Source organism: Thamnophis elegans, chromosome Z (genome assembly GCF_009769535.1).
Source record: "Thamnophis elegans isolate rThaEle1 chromosome Z, rThaEle1.pri, whole genome shotgun sequence".
In the NCBI taxonomy this organism is placed as follows: Eukaryota; Metazoa; Chordata; class Lepidosauria; order Squamata; family Colubridae; genus Thamnophis; species Thamnophis elegans.
Genome location: NC_045558.1, coordinates 27,477,223 through 27,496,242, shown reverse-complemented (window position 1 = coordinate 27,496,242; position 19,020 = coordinate 27,477,223). Strand labels below are relative to the sequence as shown.

The window sequence follows — 19,020 nt, the reverse complement described above, 5'->3', positions numbered from 1 at the left end:
TAGGGATGGAAGGGACTTTAGAGGTCTTCCAGTCCAACCACCTTCCCAAGGCAGGAGTTCTTATTTCATCCTGGACAAATGAATGTCTAAAATTTCCTTGAAACTCTTGAGTAAAGGAGCACCCAAAATTTGGGTAGACAAATGGTTCCATTGATTAATTGTTCTCACTGTGAGGAAATTTCTCCTTAGATCTAGGTAGGCTATATCTTTAATGAGCTTCCACCCATTGCTTTGTATCCTACTCTTAGATGCTTTGGAGAATAAGTCAATCCCTCATCTCTGTGAGTGCTCCTTAAGTACTCGCAGGGAGCTATCACGTTACCCCTAATCTTTTTCTTTTTTAGATTAGACATAGCTATTTCCCTGTTCATCAATGTTAATGTTAACCTTTAAGATTAATTTTAATCTTTCATCAAGGTCTTCTTGAGCTCAGGTGAGTATATGTGAATATGCCCAGAAGGTAACATGGCAGCTAGTAAGATAAAGTGTTTGCAACTTTGCTTTCTGAGCTGTCATGTGCACATTTCTTCTAGGTATGTCCAAACATATTGAAGACCCTTAAACAATCATACTAAGTCTCAAGTGACTACATCTGCTAGGTGGCTTCAAGTGATCAGGGATCTAGTGATAAATGCTTCTCTGAATCTTATCTTTATAATAACTAGCATTCTAGCCTTGTATCATGAAATTCACTGAAAGTTTCTGCTTTCATCCTATCAGAAGTTTTTGTTCAGTTGAAGCATTCCTTTTAGTAATTATTTTCAGTGGATGTGAAAAGTAGAAAAATATTTATGTCACTTTATATTATACTCATTCCAAATGACATCTTCCTATATTCTCACTCTCTTCTTTCAAGAGCTTTGTAGGATAGAATAAAATATGATAAAACCTGGGGTTGCTTGCTGGATTTGACACAGATTTCTGTATTCAAAATAATTGTAAATTTAGTTTAGTTTAGTTTATTGTCATTGCACCTCATACAACAAAATTAAATGCCATCTTCAGCGTACATTATAACTATAAAAATAAAGGACAAACACACATTCTTTGCTTTCTATACAATTGAATTGAAAACCCCTGATATTGCATTAATATTACACTATACCGTAGAATTCAATATAGTTACTGCTCTGGGATAGAAACTGCTTTTGAGCCTGTTGTCCTTGTTTTTATTATCCTGTCCTGTCTGCCAGAGTATAACACTTCAAAAAATGGGTGCCCAGGATGAGATGGATCTTTAAGAATGTTTTGAACTTTCGCAAGGCAGAGGGAGCTATAAAGCTCTTCCAAAGAGGGGAGAGGGCAACCAACGATCCTCTGGGCAATGTTGTTAGCCCTCTGGAGTGCTGTCCTATCTGTCACTGTGCAATTGGCAAACCATAATGTACACACTAGCAATTTCCCTAAGAATTGAATATTATTGTTATTATTATGTAGCTCAAAATGGTACTAACCTATCTGAGTACACATCAGAACTGCTGCTGGCCAAGATCTCTTTAAAACATAAACTTTATAGCAATGACCTCTAAAAGGTATCCAAGATATACGGCTGTTTTTGGAGGTTTGGCATTTTCCTGGCAACTGTGGAATCTCAGTTGGCACTACACCTGTTACGAAACAAATATGTTTTCTTTATTAAATAAAATGCATATGTTTTAACAATGTGTTACTAATAAAATGATTAATAATAGTAGTAATAATAAGCAGTATAGTGAAAAACAGAACAAGATATAAAATAAAAGTGTCATTTTCTGTTTGAAACTTTAATAACCACCTGTTTTTGAAAATTTGTATTATCTTTTTGTTGATATGAGCCACTTTGCATATAGAGCCGAGGTGGCGCAGTGGGCCACTTCAGCTGACTGCTAGATCAGCAGTTCAGCGGTTCAAATCTCACCGGCTCAGGGTTGACTCAGCCTTCCATCCTTCCGAGGTGGGTAAAATGAGGACCCGGATTGTTGTTGGGGGGGGCAATATGCTGACTCTGTAAACCGCTTAGAGAGGGCTGAAAGCCCTATGAAGCGGTATATAAAAATCTGCTATTGCTATATTGCTATTGTAGTAATTAGGTACTAACTGAAAATTAGTGCAATACATAAACTCTATTAAAATAGACATATTATTTATGTCTATATATTTTTCTTACCATAATATCTCTCGCAAACAGACAAATATTTTTCACTGCAATTTCCTGTTTTCCAATAACCCTCAGTGTCTAGGTAGACACAGGCTACCTTATGCAATGGTTCTTCGGCAGCCCAGTTAGTGTACGCTAGCCTCCAGTTACTAATCCACTTGTACCTAGCATCACTCTGAAACCAAAATGCATAAGGGAATAATTACAAGAAGTGCAATGCAAAGTATTATTGGTTTAATTTCACTATAGCCAGTCCTCACTTAACAACTCTAAGTGGGACAGGAATTTACATTGCTGAGCAAAGCACGCATTTAGTGAAACATGGTGTGACAACATCATTTAGCAACAGCAGTTCTGTTAGTCTTGGTTGTAGTGAATAGGAGAGGACCACCCAGAACTGCTTAAAATGGAAACAATGTAAATCAATTACAGAAATAAATCAATTCTATCAAAGCATTTAGTCTTCAAGGTCCATTTAGGAAATGGCCACATATATGTCAAGTCAGGTGCCTAATTTAGTAATCTTGGCACTTACAACAGTGATAAAGGAGTATCTTTATGACTAATCTTTGCATTTACAACCTTAAGATCATAATAATCAAAGTTGCAGTTTCACTTAGTGATGTTTTTGTTTAAGTCACCAATCCCAAATATAGTTGCTAAACAGGGATCACCTGCATCCACAACACCTTCTAATCTCACAAACTCCTTTTCTTGAGTTCCTTATCTATGTGACAATTTTTCCAAGTATACAATTTTAAATATAGGACTTCACTGTGGATGTATAGATTCTGTTCTTACCTCTTTGCTGCTTAGTCCAATCCATAGAGGCTCTTTATGTTGGAGCGCTTGCAGCCATATGAATGATTCTGCATAGGGGTCTACAATGGTGGCAAGTTTTGCATTTTCAGATTCACATTTCTTTCTTGCTTCTTCCCAGGTCATCTTGGTACTAACCATAGAATAGCTGCTATTTCCATAACTGATATAGTGAGATGCTGGAACTGTTGGTTCAGAGTAAGGTTCAGGACCTATTTTTTAAAAAAGAAAATCAGGATCTCACACAGTTCTGCTTTTTTTTTTAAATTTTGAAAACCCTTAATATTTAATTGCTATCTTTTCTTAAAATATTCTCTCAGTTCCATACTATGGGAACATTTAATACTAAAAAATCAAAAGCACATTAAACAAATAGAGTGAGTTACTTTAAGGAGAACTTCTTGAAGCATAACATTAAACATATATGTTTAATTAGTTCAAATATGTGAATTCATGAACTAAAGATATCCTCTGAACACCAGTACAGATATAAACTTAATTGGGCGTCACGCCGGAATGAGCTGCTGACAGATTCTCTGTTCGGTTCACCCGGTCTTTGCACGAGCGTGGCCGTAATAGGCAAGGTCCCTTCGAGGTGCGAGGACCTTTGGAGAGGGGAAACATCTGTGCAGTGGAGGGTGAAAGGCGATCTCCCCCCACAAAGCAAGAGGCTCCCTCAGAGTTCGTGCAAAAGAGGTCGGCTGATTAATGGCCGACCAGAAGACGTGACTGCCAGCCACTAATAAGGAAGGGAGAGACAGCAGCAGGGAACATAGCGGATCGAATGACGGTAATCACAAGATCTGATTTAAAAGCCTAAATCTAAAAGATAAACAACTTAACTGCAATAAGTACAGATACGTGTGTGGGCGCATTTATCTGAAGCGGCTAGTAAAGACAAACAGGAAACTTTTGTGAAAGCTGATTGACGGAGTGGATAGAGGAAGACTGAGGCTTTGGACTATTTAAATTTGAGGATTAACGGAGGACGAGACGGAGGAGAGAAAGACAGTCAGCTGGATTTGCCTGCCTGGGAAAAAGGGAAAAAGCTTAATCACAAGGGTTTGAACCAACTTTAAACCACTAAGTACGCGGTGTCATATTACAGCCAGAGACAGCAGAAGGAAAACACTACACTGACAACAGGAAGAGATTGATGGGTGAGTTCTAAATACTTCCTGGCCTCTCCTGCACCCTGTCGTATCACGCTGAAACGGTTCTCTTCCTGACTCTCCCAGATACTATAGAATTAACTGAGCCTATATTTCACAGCCCTGCTCCAGCTTAATTACCTTGTATGTACCCCGGGCTCTGTATAATTACTCAAACACCATTCAGAAGGTACTAGACTTGCACCTTAAAGGGGAAGAGCTGAATCAAAGCAAATGGCAACAAAAACAGTAACTTTAATTAAAGGGAGTAAAAAGCAAACTCCCCTATCTACCCCGGTGAGGGAAAAGTCCCCTGAGGGCAGGCAAACGGGAGATAAGGCAGCCCCAACCCTACAAGACCAGGTGGAACAATGGACTCCCTACAAGAGGCAATATTGAAGATGGGTGAAAGTGTCACCAAAGGCCTGGAGGAAGTAAAGAATGAAATGCATGAAGTAAGAAACAATATGGGAAAAATTGAGGAACGTATAGGAGTAATACAAACAGCGCTGCTGAAAAATGAGCAGGAAATTCAAAATGTTAAGGGGAGAACGGAAATAGCGGAAAAAAGGATAGACAAAGTAGAAGACAATCTGGAATCTATAAACTCAAGCCTGGAGGAGGCCATCCTCCAGCTAGAATTAGAGCGATCAGCATATTATTTAAGACTACAAAACGTGGAGGAAGCAAAAGATGAAAACCTCCGGGAGCTGATTGGAGAAATCCTGGGTTTAGTCCTCGACAGGCCGAAAAAAGAGGTTATTAACGAACTGGACGAAGCCTATAGAGTCAATACAGGCTTCGCGAGACGCCACTGGCTTCCGAGGGAGATCCATGTGAGGGTGTTGAGAAGGCAGCTGAGAGAGGACATTCTAAGTACAATAAGAGGGGATTCTCTAACATACAAGGGTAAAGAAATTCTCATCTTAAAACAGACTCCAGGGAGAGTCAGAGAGAAGAGAATGAAATACAACTTCCTCTCCACACGTTTAAACAGAGACAGAATCCAGTTCAGATGGCTCCTTCCAGAAGGAATGTTGATAACATGGAGGGAAAAGAAATACCGGATAGATACCTTGGCGAAAGCTCAAGAATTCCAGGAACTTTTACTAGCAGACGATGAGAGGTTTAATAAAGAAGGACTTTTAAGACAGGAGGACACTATAACTGAAACTCAACCAGAGGGGCGGGGGACGGGAGAGGCCAGAGAGCGAGAGAGATATGGCAGAGAAGATTCGAGAGCAAGGTCACCCATCGAGACATGATCTAAAGGTGCCCTCAAAGCGAATAACGTGTAATGGAATTGAGGAATGGGAAACGAATGTACTATCAGCAAATGTAAATGGTCTTAACATAACTTCCAAAAGAAAACGTGTACTGTTGGATCTAGTGAAACAAAAGTTAGATGTAATCTGTCTTCAGGAGACCCACATTAAAGAAAAGTACAACAACCTGTTGGTCTGTCCAAAACTAGGTAAAACATTCTGCTCGTCAGCACAAACCAGAAAAAGAGGAATTGTGATGTATATAAAAGAATGGTTGAACCCCAAATTAATACATGCAGACAAAGATGGTAGGGTATTAATGGTGGAGATAATGAATGGTGGGAAAAAAAATTTACTAGTTGGAATTTATGCCCCAAACCAAAAACAAGAGAGATTTTATGTTAATCTATATAAGAGGATAAATGAAATAGAGTGGCAAAATATATGTATTCTAGGGGATTTCAACGCTATAGCAGACGGTAAGATGGACTATAAGGGTACACACAAGAAAAGTACAAGAAGGAAACTACCGTCTGCCTATGTAAATATGGTGAAGGAATTAGATCTTTATGATGTCTGGCGAACAATGAATGACAAGATGCAACAGTACACGTTTTACTCCCATCCACATAATTCATGGTCCCGTATCGACATGGTTTGGTCAAACTCGGAACTACTCATGGATACTGTAAATATTGAAATAACAACCAACAAATGGGCCGACCACCACCCAGTCTTATGGCAATGGAAAGGGAAGGCAAGGATAAAAGCTAGGTGGACATTAAACCAGAACATACTACAAGAGAAAAAATTTGTACAACAAATAGAAAAGGAATTGGGCTACTTCTTTAAAGAAAACTGTAAAGAGCAGACCTCAATACAAAATGTTTGGGACACGATGAAGGCAGTTGTGAGGGGAACATCTATAGCCTATATAAGAAGAAGAAACAAAGTGCACAGGGAAAAACTTAATACACTGAACAAAGAATTAAGAGAGACGGAACTGCTGACCCAGAAAGAGCCAGAAAACAGTAGACACAGGGAAAAAGGAGAGTTAATTAAACACCAAATAAATTTGATCTCTCAAGAGGAAATAGCACAAAACATTAAGAGAATGAAGCAGAATTATTTTGAACATGCAAATAAAACTGGGAGATGGTTGGCCCACAAAATAAGAAAGGAGAAGGTCAAAAGAATTATTAAACAATTGTGTGACGAGGAGGGGAATTTGAAACAAGAAATAGGAGAAAAGAAAAAGATCGTACAGAACTATTATAGGAAACTATATAAACAAGACGAAATTAGTGAACAGGACATTAGAAAATACCTTATAAAGCAGAAACTTCCAGTCTTGTCGGAGGAGATGAGAGAGATGCTCGATAAAGAAATTACACAAGAAGAACTGAAAAAGGCCATTCAAAAACAAAAAAACAATAAAACACCTGGGCCGGATGGGCTTCCATCGGAAATATATAAAAAACTTCAAAATACCATGGAAGACAAATTATTAGAACTATGTAATGAGGCACTACAAAATGGTAGGGTCCCAAAATCATGGGGGGAAGCTTACATCACCCTAATACCAAAGGAAGAGGCGGACAGTAGCAAGGTCCAAAATTACAGACCCATATCCCTGTTAAACGCAGATTACAAAATTTTTGTTTCAATATTGGTGGAAAGACTAAAAATAATATTAAATCAAAGTATCCACTCGGATCAAAACGGCTTTCTCCCAAAAAGACATATTAGAAACAATACAAGAATAATAATTGATACCCTGGAATTCTATGAAACAAGATCCGAGAAACAACTCGCATTAATTTTTGTCGACGCCCAGAAAGCCTTTGATAATCTAGATTGGAACTTTCTAACCACTCAACTAAAAATGATGAAATTTGGCGACAAATTCATTAAGATTATAGAATCTATATATTCACGGCAATCTGCAAATATCATAGTCAACGGGGAACTAACGGAGAGGATACAAATTGGAAAGGGTGTTAGACAAGGGTGCCCGCTCTCCCCACTACTATTTATTATGTCACTAGAGGTTCTTTTAAATCGGATAAGATCAAATCAGGAAATTAGGGGCTTGACCATAAAAAAGAACAATACAAAGTACAGGCCTTCGCGGATGACATGGTCTTTATCGTGGAAGACCCCTTACTTTCAGGACCGAATTTGATGAAGGACATTGAGAACTTTGGGTGTGTGGCCGGTTTAAAAATAAACAAGGAAAAAACAAAAATGATTATAAAAAACTTTCCCAAAAACCAGATTGGAGAACTAGAGAAAACAATGGAATTAAAGGTAACTAAAAAAATTAAGTATTTAGGGATCTGGCTGTCTGCGAAATGCTCTTCCATAAAAGAAGACAACTGATAAGTTGTTACAGAATACTCAAAAGGACTTAAAAACCTGGTCAAGACTACAATTATCACTGATGGGAAGAGTCGCAGTAATTAAAATGAATGTTTTGCCAAAAATCCTCTACTTATTTCAAACGGCACCGGTCAAGTTAGGGGAAAAATTTTATAATGATTTGGACAAAATGATTCGAAACTTTATATGGAATGGTAAAAAGCCCAGAATAAAATATATGCATCTGCAGGATAAAAGAACTCAAGGGGGAATGGGCTTACCGGAATGGAAAACATATCATCAAGCAGCAACAACTATGTGGATAAAAGAATGGGTAATGTTAGCTAATAAAAGAATCTTAACAATAGAGGGCCACGACCTGCAATACGGGTGGCACAACTACTTATGGTGCGAGGGAAATAAAATCCACAATTACTTTAGTAGACACCATTTAAGGGGGGTATTAATTAAGGACTGGCTGGAAATTAGAAGGAAATACTACACGCAACTACCTAAATGGATATCTCCGATGGAAGCCCTGATATACCCGAATTTGATAAATCTGGATAAAATTGTTACCTACCAACAGTTGCTAGACGACCAAAACAAACTAAACCCCAGGGAAAATTTGGCTGATAAGGGAATAAACATCGATTGGTGGCCATATCTTCAAATTCAGAACAAACACAAATTCGATCTAGCACAACTCGGCTTCCAGAACAAGAACCAGGAATTAGATAAAATTTTAATTGGCCCAGATGAGAAACTAATTTCAAAAATATACAACTGCTTACTGATTCGAAAAACGGAAGCAGAAAGAGTAAAAGAAGTCATGGTAACCTGGGCCCAAAACATCGGCCACACAATAGACCTAGACGACTGGGAAAGAGTCTGGGAATGGAACCTAAAATTGACAAAATCGACGGCCTATAAAGAAAATATATATAAAATGTTCTACCGCTGGCATCTCCCATCGACAAGACTGGCGAAAATGTCTTCAAAAGTTTCGGTCATATGCTGGAAATGTAAAACAGTGCTGGGCACGTTCTACCATATGTGGTGGACGTGTCCGGTTGCCAAAGCGTATTGGAAGCAAATACTAGGATGGCTGAATGGAATCTTGTCAATTAAACTATGTCTTAAGCCGGAAACTTTCTTATTAGGGATAATAGATCAAAAAATAAGCAAATCTAATCAATACCTCCTAGTCCATATTCTGACAGCGTCAAGGATTGTTTACGCACAGTGCTGGAAGAGTGAAAATGCCCCCACCAACACTATGGTGATGAATAAAATTTTAGAACTAGCAGAAATGAACAGATTGACGATGCGAATTAACGACAAAGAAGATACAGACTTTTACACAGTCTGGGAGAAGCTGTACAAATGGCTTGATGAGTCAGTGAAGACTTAGACACAAAAAGAGATAGCTGACTAACCTAATACGATTAAACCAATAAATGAACAATATACAACAACTGAGAGATAAGCGAAAGGAGAAATGTATTAGGGGTGAGAACCCACTGTCGAGCAATTTGGTTAGACCACAATGTTGGGAAAACTTAAAAAAGCTGATAGGAAATCCGCTATAACTACCTGCTTGGAATTAGCAATTAAACTTCATTTTAGATGAGGCGAGAGGATTTATAATCCTTGCCTCCTTAAGCAAGGAAAGGAAAAGAGAACCAGGTTGTCCTCAGCAGAGGAAAATATGTAAATGTAACAAAGGTTAGAGGGGAGGGAAGGAGGATAGTAGGGAAGTCAGGATGGAGAGGAGAAAGGAGAGGAACAGGAAAGGCAGAAGAAGGGGGGAAGGATAAGGAGGAGGAAGAGAAAGAAGAGAAGGGAAAGAAGGTGGGAAGAAAGAAGGAGAAAAGAAAGAGAAGAAACCGGGGGAGGAAGGAGGGAGGGAAGAGGAGAGGGTAGTAAAGAGGGAAAGAGGGAGGGAAAGAAAGAGAGAAGGAGAGTTGAAAGGAAGGAAGGAAGGAGGGAGGAAAGGAGGGAGATTAAGAGAAAAGGAAGGAGGAGGGAAAGAGGAAGGGAAGGAGGAAAGGTATGTGAGAAGGAGGGGGGGACCGAGGGAGGGAAAGGAGGGGGAAGGAAAGGAGGAAAGGAGAAAAGAAGGCAGGGGAGAAGGTAGTAAGGGGGGGAGGGAAAAAAAGGATATGGAAAAGAAGAAATGAGGGAAGAGAAGAGGGAGGGAAGGAATAAGATACCTAACCTTTGATGTTTATAATGATTTGATAGTATGGGAATATCTCGAAATGTAGTTGTATTGTTTTTTACAAGTTATGGATGTTGTATTTTCTTTTTACCAATAAAATCTTTTTTAAAAATTAAAAAAAAAAGATATAAACTTAATTATTCAGGCTATAACTTTCAGTCTAAATATTAGTTTTAAAAACAATTTTATTGACTTCTTGTTTCATTAAATCTCTAGTACAAGAGAAGGAGAGTGCTTTTTTGGAAATAGTTTAGGCCATTTGGCCAAATAACTGATTCAATGCTACTAAAAGCCTCTACATTGGGCTTCAGGTATTTGGTATCACAATTATGTTTATTAGTTCACTACATTTAAATACTTCCTGAAGTTGATGATTCTGTGATTTAAGTTTACAATTTCTATACATTTTTTTACAAAGTATTTTCTTGGTTAGCATATCTGACATATTGCCATCTTACTTGGCTCAAACATGTTTGTGTCCCATCCCCCCAGCTTTTTCTTTTTATGTATATAATTTGTATTAAAGCTTTTTAAAAAGCTAAAAACTAGTACAACGTAATATAAAATAAGGGAGAGAAAAAAATAAAAGGAAAGTAATTAGGGAAAAATAAAAAGTTCAAGAAATGAAAAATAGTTGAATAAAAATAGGAAGAAAAGAAAGAAAATATATAAACAAATGGCTTCCAATAATTAGAACAGAAGTTATAACTACAAACATATATAGTATGTTTAACTTCTCTGTCTTTTTCAAGATGCATCATATTACTCTTCTTTCTAGAATCTATACCTTCTAATCATCAATATCAAAGATCACTAATTGCTTTTTTTGAATTCTGATATTAATCTGTAGAAGATAATCTAAATTAAATGTTTAATTTAATTTCAGCGAGAACAATATTGACAGATATTTTTTACAAGACGCCTGCATAATATGCAAGAAAGAGAAATGAAGAAAGAAGGTATAAGACCAACTACTGCACATGGGCATCCTTCCATGCATCAAAAATATTTGGAAGATGTAGAACTGCAGTTTACAAGATTTAGAATGGGCATCACACACTGCCCTGATACAAAGAGAAATCATGCTTTCCAAATAGATGGGAGACACTTCTAATGTAATCTACTGGATTCCATGCATGGCTTACCCCTGTGACTATGTAGGACAAATGAAGAGGAAGCTAATTGCAAGAACACAAGCAAGAGGTCAGATGAGGAGATCTGAACTCATGGTAGCCTCATCCCTGGACAAGGACATTTAATTTTTCAGCTACTAAGATTGTTGGCCAAGCAGATAAAAAGAGAGTCAGGGAAATGATTGAAGCTGAGAAATGGGTCCCTTGTCAGTCAACAGGAATGCTGATTTACCACCACCTTATTAGGTCCATTGGAGCCAAGCATGTGGCAGCACAAGGAAACCACAGTCAACAGCTGGCATCAACATACCAATCAACCAATAGGAAGCCACATCCAACCAGACACCACATCTGGATCCTACAAATTTCTGAAGACTTCTATAAACTTACCAGTGTTTTTTTGGCAGATGTAGCTCCGCTTAGAAGAACAGGATCCAACTCTCCAATGTCCTGCAAACCTTTCAGGCTTTCTCAGCATAAAAACGCAACGACCCTACAATATTTATGCATAGCAAGAAAGCCAAATGCAGTCACTGGTATCATGATTGGAACAATCTTTCTGAAACCCCTCCTTTACAATCTCAAAAGAGAAAATAATTGTGTGTGCTTTTTTTGTTCTTGGTAACTATATAAGATGATCCCCGTCAGAGTATCTGTCATTTGTCATAATGTCCTATAGCATCTAGCACAGAAGCATCCTAAAGCATATTCAATAGAAGCATTTAAGCCTCCATCATCAAAGGAAGATGCTGCCACTGCCTATAGTATAGAACTGGAAGGGGGAAAAGGAAGTTTCTAACAACTGTCTTTAATGAATCTTTATAGTCGGGGTACTTCATGAAAATAACGGATTGTGCAGAACATGCCATTTTATGTAAAGGAACCCTTTAGATACCCATCTCTTCCCAAAAGTCCCAGTGTACATGTACAGAGCCACTATAGCATGCTTCTTTGGCAAACCCATCAAAAGTGATACGTACACATACACAATCATGGAGACAAACTGGAGAAGCCTTCAAAGATGCCACACTGGACCTTCTAGGGCCTAAGATGGGAAATTAGTTCTTTGCTTGTGTCACCAAAGCTTTGCCCTTTGGGATACTGTGCACGGCTCATTGCATACATCAAAGCTAAGCAGCCATCAGAATCAAATCACTTCTGTGAATTTGAAGGATGTAACTAGCTTTATGTATTGAGTCCCTTTGGGAATAGGGCGGCATACAAGTCGAATAAACCACTAAACCATGTATCAGGCATTCTAAACCTGGCAGGGTCCTTTTTCTCCATACTTATTTTAATTTTATATATTTATATTTTTTAATTCTATAGATTTTTTTATTTTTAAATTTCATTTTACTAGATATTTTTTTTTCTTTAAAGGAGTGTTGGCAATAGTAAAATTCTCCAAAACATAATATCCAATGGCATATTTTTTCATTCATAAGTAGAGAGACAGGAGTAAGATTGAATTCCTTTTGGCATTATATCACCCTCTATTGATGAGGAGAAAGCACAGCAGACTTTTCTTATTTAAAAGACAGAAAAGATCTGAGTTATACACCCTAAAGGATTGGTCTCAAGAACCTCTTACTTTACATTTTAAGGTATGCCTGTTGCCTTTGAAAATCCTATAGAAGATTTCAGATGGGATGCTCCTAAGCTACACATTCTGCCTCCTTTGCCTAAGACAAACTAAACACTTGCGCAAACAGAAGCTTAGTGTACACAGATGCAGGATAGTTGGGCCGGATGGAGTTAACTTTGAAACTACATACAATATTCTTCCAGTGAAACTCTTATACCATTGGCAATATGAGAAAAAAATAGAAAGAAAAACTGTCCTAGAGGCTTTTGAGAGCAACTTTGCACTTCAACCACCCAGTTTAGTTAGTGCGTTTTGATGTTTAGATCATACTCTGAGCTCAAATGTTTCAAATTACTTTTTGCCCTAATAAGGGTTTTTTATAAGCTCTTCACAATCATAATTCTTTTTCTAGACTTGGTTTATTCATTTATTAAATATATATGGCCAGTCATCACACAAAAAGGGAGTCTTTTCTATCTATATCTATATCTATACCAGTGTTTCCCAAACTTTTGACATATGTGTACCCCTTCTATAATTTTCGTAACGCTGAGTATCCCCCATAAAAAACGCTGAGTACCCCTCATAACTACATAAAAAAATGTAGTTAATGATTTTCACGCTTTCATCCAGAACTTTCTATAGATCAGCGGGCATCTTACGTGTTGCCAAAGCCTCTCTGTGTATGCAACAATGTGTGGATATGACATTTGGAGCAACATTTTGAATTTTTGCAACGACTCCTTTATTAATTCCGACCATACTTTTTGCTCCATCTGTGCTTATTCCAACACATCTATTCCAATCAATTTTGTTCTCTTGCATAAATGTATTCATAACATTAAAGATATCTTCTCCTATTGTGATATTCCCACGTGATCCCCACCAAACTCCAGTGCAACGTGTACCCCCACCAAACTCTTCCCGTACCCCTGGGGGTACGCGTACCACACTTTGGGAAACACTGATTTATACCTATACCTATACCTATACCTATACCTATACCTATACCTATACCTATACCTATACCTATACCTATACCTATACCTATACCTATACCTACCTACCTACCTACCTACCTACCTACCTACCTACCTACCTACCTACCTATCTATCTATCTATCTATCTATCTATCTATCTATCTATCTCTATCTAATATCTCTCTCTCTCTCTCTCTCTCTCTCTCTCTCTCTCTCCCTCCCTCCCTCTCTCCTGTATCATTGCAGGAATTCACCATCAAGGAGATTTGTGGATACATAGAACAGGAAAAAACCCCAACAATTTGAACTTACATTGGTTAAACGGGGTGATCCTTTAGCCCAATTTGTAAAATAGACTCCACTCCCATCAGTCCAGAGGAAATGTGAACTCTTGTCAATGAATCCAATCCAAGTATCACCTGCAGCACTTTTTAAATTTACTGTGAGAAAAGCTGGAGGGAAATGCAGATATATTTTACAATAAAGTATTTGGCAGACCTGTTATTTATTATATTTTGTTCCATCCTTTTTAATATAGCCTTTATTGTCATTGCACAAAATAAATACAACAAAATTAGTTAAACTTTTTAAGTTTACTTTGATTACCATATTTTTCAGAGTATAAGACACAATGGAGTATAAGACACACCAAGGGTTTGAAGAGCCATTTTTTTTAAAAAAAATAGGTAAGTAGATAGAGGGATAGAGAGGGAGAGAAAGAGAGAGAAATACAGTAGGTAGGTAGGGGAGAGAGAGAGTAGTTAAGTAGGTAGGTAGATAAAGGGATAGAGAGAGGAAAAAAAATAGAGATAGAGATAAAGAAATACAGTAGGTAGGTAGGGAGAGAGGGGGGGTAGCAGTCAGTGATGTACGGTGAGGTTTATGGCTGGTGAGGCAAGCGGGCAAAAGCCGCCCTATGTTGGACACAGCACCGGGGCTTTCCGAAAGCCCCGCCACTGTGTCTGACATAGAGGCATCCCGCATCTATGGCAGACACAGCGCCGGGCTTTCAGACACCCGCCACTGTGTCTGACATAGAGGCATCCCACATCTATGGTGGACACAGTGGTGGGGCTTTGGCAGAGCTTTCCGAAAGCCCCACCAAAGCCCTGGCGCTGTGTCTGACATAGAGGCGTCCTGAAAGCCAGAAAGCCCCGGCACTGTGTCCAACATAGAGGCAGGGTGTGGGATGCCTCTATGGCAGACACAGCGCCGGGGATTTGGTGTGGCTTTCGGAGCGCCCCGCCAAAGTCCCGGTGCTGTGTCCAACATAGAAGCATCCCGCATCCTGCCTCTATGGCGGACACAGCACTAGGGCTTTCCAAAAGCCCCGCCAAAGCTCTGGCGCTATGTCTGCCATAGAGGCGGGATGCGGGACACCTCTATGTCAGACACAGTGGCAGGGCTTTTGGAAGGGCTCTTCCACACCAAAGGAGAACCCATCTTTCTCCCCGCTCCTACAAAACAGCATCAGAAGGAGAAAGGGGCAGATTATATTAATGAAGACACCCAACACGTAAAGTGGTTCCTCTTAGACAGGAAATGGAAAATGATTATAAACATGCCTGCTGAATGGTCAGCCTCCTCGCTTTAACAGTTTTGGGTTGCCAAAAGAAACTCTGACACTTCCCAACTTCAAAGCAGTGGCAACAACTTAAAGTCATTAAATAATAATGTTTGTTAGGGCTTTGTACCGTTTTTGAATATATAGGAATGTAAAGCCCACAGCATCTACATTTTTAAAACAGCAGCAACTTTTTCCTGGATTCATGAAATATCTACTTTAAAGAGTTGTCGGTTAGGTACTATATTACAGTCTTGTATTCTCTGCAATACTTTGTTTGGAACAGAATCCAAAGTACCTTGTAGTCCTAGCATTTGTACTAAAGCTAGGCAAGTTTTTACAGAGCTCTGAGCACTCCTCTAGATCTGGTCAATGAAGCAGATGTTCCAAAGTACTCCCACAACTTTCCAATGCTTTGAAATCCCACCAAATGATTTATACAAGCCTATTTCATACTTTATTCTATATGGTAATCAGGGTGGTTTTACATATGGTTCACAGGTGGTTTATTTTCCAAGTACTTAGAGGGCCAAGAACTGTCTTTCCTAGATTGCAGCTTTACCTTCCTTGAATGTTAACACACCTTCAGGCCATTCAAATATAGACTAGCTCGGATCCTGGAACCATATCACATGATTTATATATTAATATCATATTCAATATAATCATTATTGCTAAAAAAAGAGGCAGCAGTTAGAGTAGTTTGTAACAAAACATGGCCAAGAAATTGATTCACCACCACCACCCCTATTTTAGCTTATTTCTGTCTTATCTAATATTTTCCTGCAATTCTTTCATAATACAGACTACTAAAAAGAGTTCTACATAATGATACTTTTAAAATAAGTTTGATGTCCAACAGATTTCCTACTTATTAATATGAACAGGTTCTGGCCTGTTGCTTAAAAAAATAAATTCATAAATATATCCCCAATAAAAAAGAACAGTATGTTGGAGTACTGAAAAACTCAGCCAAAGGTGAAAATCCAAAGAAAAAAATATTGGACTTCCTGCTAAGAAGTAACAATTTATTTATAGTATGCAAAATTCTTTTAGTTAAATTATTGCTGAACAATTTATAATAGTTGTATCAAAGTATTATTCTAAGATATTTGCCACTACTACTCTACTTCCTAGATGTTCACTATTGTCTCCCCCAACCCCCATGATTTAAGGGTATGTGAAACAGTTTTGATGAAAGTTGCATGATATGAAACTTCTCTCCTTTGAAATAAGGTTTGGTTTTAATTCTCTAATGAATCAAAAGGAATGTCTCATGCTTGTTACACAGCATTTGTTTTAGCTTTCCATAGCTCTCCCCAAAACCAACCAAGGAAGATAAAACCACAGAAGTCTAATACTGTTGTGTACAGCTTTGCACTAAATTATCTGTATAGTAAGCCAAAAATAGTTTAACATTATAATTAGCCCACCTGTTTCCCCCATTAACATGCAAATATATTTTTCTTGTTCAGAGACTGCATGAAAGATTTCCCAGTCCTTGCAAAATATCACACATCCACATAAATGGAGAAGCAACTCCTCTGTGAAGGGAGGGGGGTGTTCAGCTTCTCTCTGCCATTTAAAGGCTGCAGCAGGGAGAATCCCAACTTTTTTCCTCTCCCTCCATTTACAGAGGAGCTGCGGCTCTCTTTATGCTCCCCCTGACCCCCTCCCTCTTAGGGGTCAAAGCACCTGAAAGGGACAGGCAGGCTGCCACAACTTTACTGAGAAGACATTTCTGAGAAGAGAAACTTCTTGGGTCTGGCTGCACCCAAGCTGGTGGAGTGCCTGTGCAATTGGAGCAACCATGCAACTCATCTGCACTGTCTGTCTGCCTGGCGATGGGCCGGCGGTTGGAGGTGCTCCACCAGCTCAGGTGCAGCCAGACCAGAGAAGTTTCTCTTCTCAGAAATGTCTTCTCAGTGGAGCTGTGTCAGCCTGCCTGTCCCTTTCAGGTGCTTCGACCCCTGGGAGGGAGGGGGTCGGGAGGGGCATAAAGGGAGCTGCAGATCCTATGTGAGTAGGGGCAGTGGAGTGGCTTCTCTCTGCCATTTTAAGGCTGCAAAAGGGAGAATCCCAACTTTTTCCTCTCCCTCCTTTCAGAGCGGAACTGCTCCAGCCTCCCCCCCCACACGTTGCCCAGTAACCCTAACCTTTGCCTCTTATCCGCGCTCTCCTTGGCTCCTCACGACTGCAATAGATGTCCAGAATCGACTTTTGGAGCTAATGGGGCCTTGGGCTTCCAGCCCCCGCCACTTCTGGATGTCTATTGCCGTCACGAGGAACTGAGGAGAGCATGGAGAAGAGTACAAAGGTTCTTGGCACTCTGGGAAGCCATGAAAACAGTTGGGAGAGGCACGTGGCTTGGTTTAGCCTCCCTGAACATTGCAGCAGCAGCCCCAAGTACGCTGATCTCACCATTTTTCGCATCAGGGCGTGCTGCAAGAAGGGGCGACTGAAGACCTTTTCTGGCTGGTGCAAAGGACTTCCCCGACTTGCTTTAGTGAGCACAGGCCCACACCTTCACCACCAACAATCGGAAAAAGTCTTTACTCTCTCTCTCTTGCTGCACGCCCCAATGCAAAAAAGGCCGAGGCCTTGTAAGGTCTCTGAACTTGTCAAGACACCAGCCGCACCGTGTAATCTCCTGCCGCCGCCCCCACCCTTGCCCCCATGCTTTCTGGTGGCTAGGCATTTTAGGCAAGTCCAGGGACCTTGCAAAGGCCTTGTGAGGTCCCCGAACTTGTCAAAGATGCCAGCCATGTCACATAAACCCCCATCGCCATCCACACCCCCGCGCTTTCTGGCAGCCATGCGGTCCTGTGCTAAAAGCAACCCCGGGATCCTTGCAAGGCTGCAAAAGGTCACCGGACTTGCTTATAGTGCAGGGCCGCAGCAGCCCCCCCCCCCCATGCTTAGTTGCAGCTAACTTACCTCCTCGAAGTCAGCAGGCAGCAATAGAGAGCCAAACAGGAAAAAAGGTAAGTGGGTTTAGATAGGGTTCTTAGATGTGGGTGGGGAGATTGGTGAGATAGCCAATCAGTGAGCGGTGGGTGGGGCTAGGATAGTGTGGACGTAGCTAGAGGGAGAGATAGAGATAGAGATAGAGATAGATAGATAGATAGATAGATAGATAGATAGATAGATAGATAGATAGATAGATAGATAGAGAAATACAGTAGGTAGGTACGGAGAGAGACAGACAGAGAGAGACAGAGAGAGAGAGAGAGAGAGAGAGAGAATAGGTAGGTAGGTAGATGTTTCCAGGTGTATTTATCCATGTGCTGGAGAAGAAAATAACTGACAATCTGGAGAACTAAGACTTTGTTTCTGCTGGCACAGCACTTGATCAATGTAATTCTCATCAATCAGTTAAAGAGCTTTCCAAAAGTGAAAAAAAAAGATTTTGTACTCTGCAAATCTCCCCAAAATGACCCGTTTTCATGAAAATGCGCCCATTTTTTTTAAAAAAAGGCATGAATAGCCTTGGAGGGGCTTGCAGAGTGCTCCTGGTGGGTGAGAGGCCAAAAGCGAGCAGAAATTGGCAAATTTTGCAAAAACGGGCCCATTTTTTGTCAAAAAAATTGCATGCACAGCCTTATGGAAGCTTGTAGAGTGCTGCTGGGGGCTGTGGGGGCAAAAAACGAGCCATATTTTTGCTCAATTCTGCCCTCCCCAGCCCTCAGGAGCTCTCTGAAAGCCTCCATAAGGGTATGCATGGCCATTTTGGTGAAGGGGGTGGCTCTTCGGGAGGCAAAAAAATGCTGAATTCAGTGTATAAGATGCGCCCAGATTTT

The 19,020-nt window shown here is 39.8% G+C and overlaps 1 protein-coding gene across 1 annotated transcript in view; it reads right to left on the bottom strand.

Annotated features, from left to right (window-relative positions):
- The window catches only part of LOC116520388 (macrophage mannose receptor 1-like), a 73,540-nt gene that overhangs the window by 18,746 nt on the left and 35,774 nt on the right, over positions 1-19,020 (bottom strand). The window contains exons 22-26 of the mRNA XM_032234555.1: positions 13,969-14,108; positions 11,481-11,583; positions 2,939-3,168; positions 2,147-2,312; positions 1,455-1,607 (exon numbers count right to left, since the gene is read on the bottom strand). Of these exons, the coding sequence (XP_032090446.1) occupies positions 1,455-1,607; positions 2,147-2,312; positions 2,939-3,168; positions 11,481-11,583; positions 13,969-14,108 (792 nt within the window). The remainder of the gene's footprint in view (positions 1-1,454; positions 1,608-2,146; positions 2,313-2,938; positions 3,169-11,480; positions 11,584-13,968; positions 14,109-19,020) is intronic.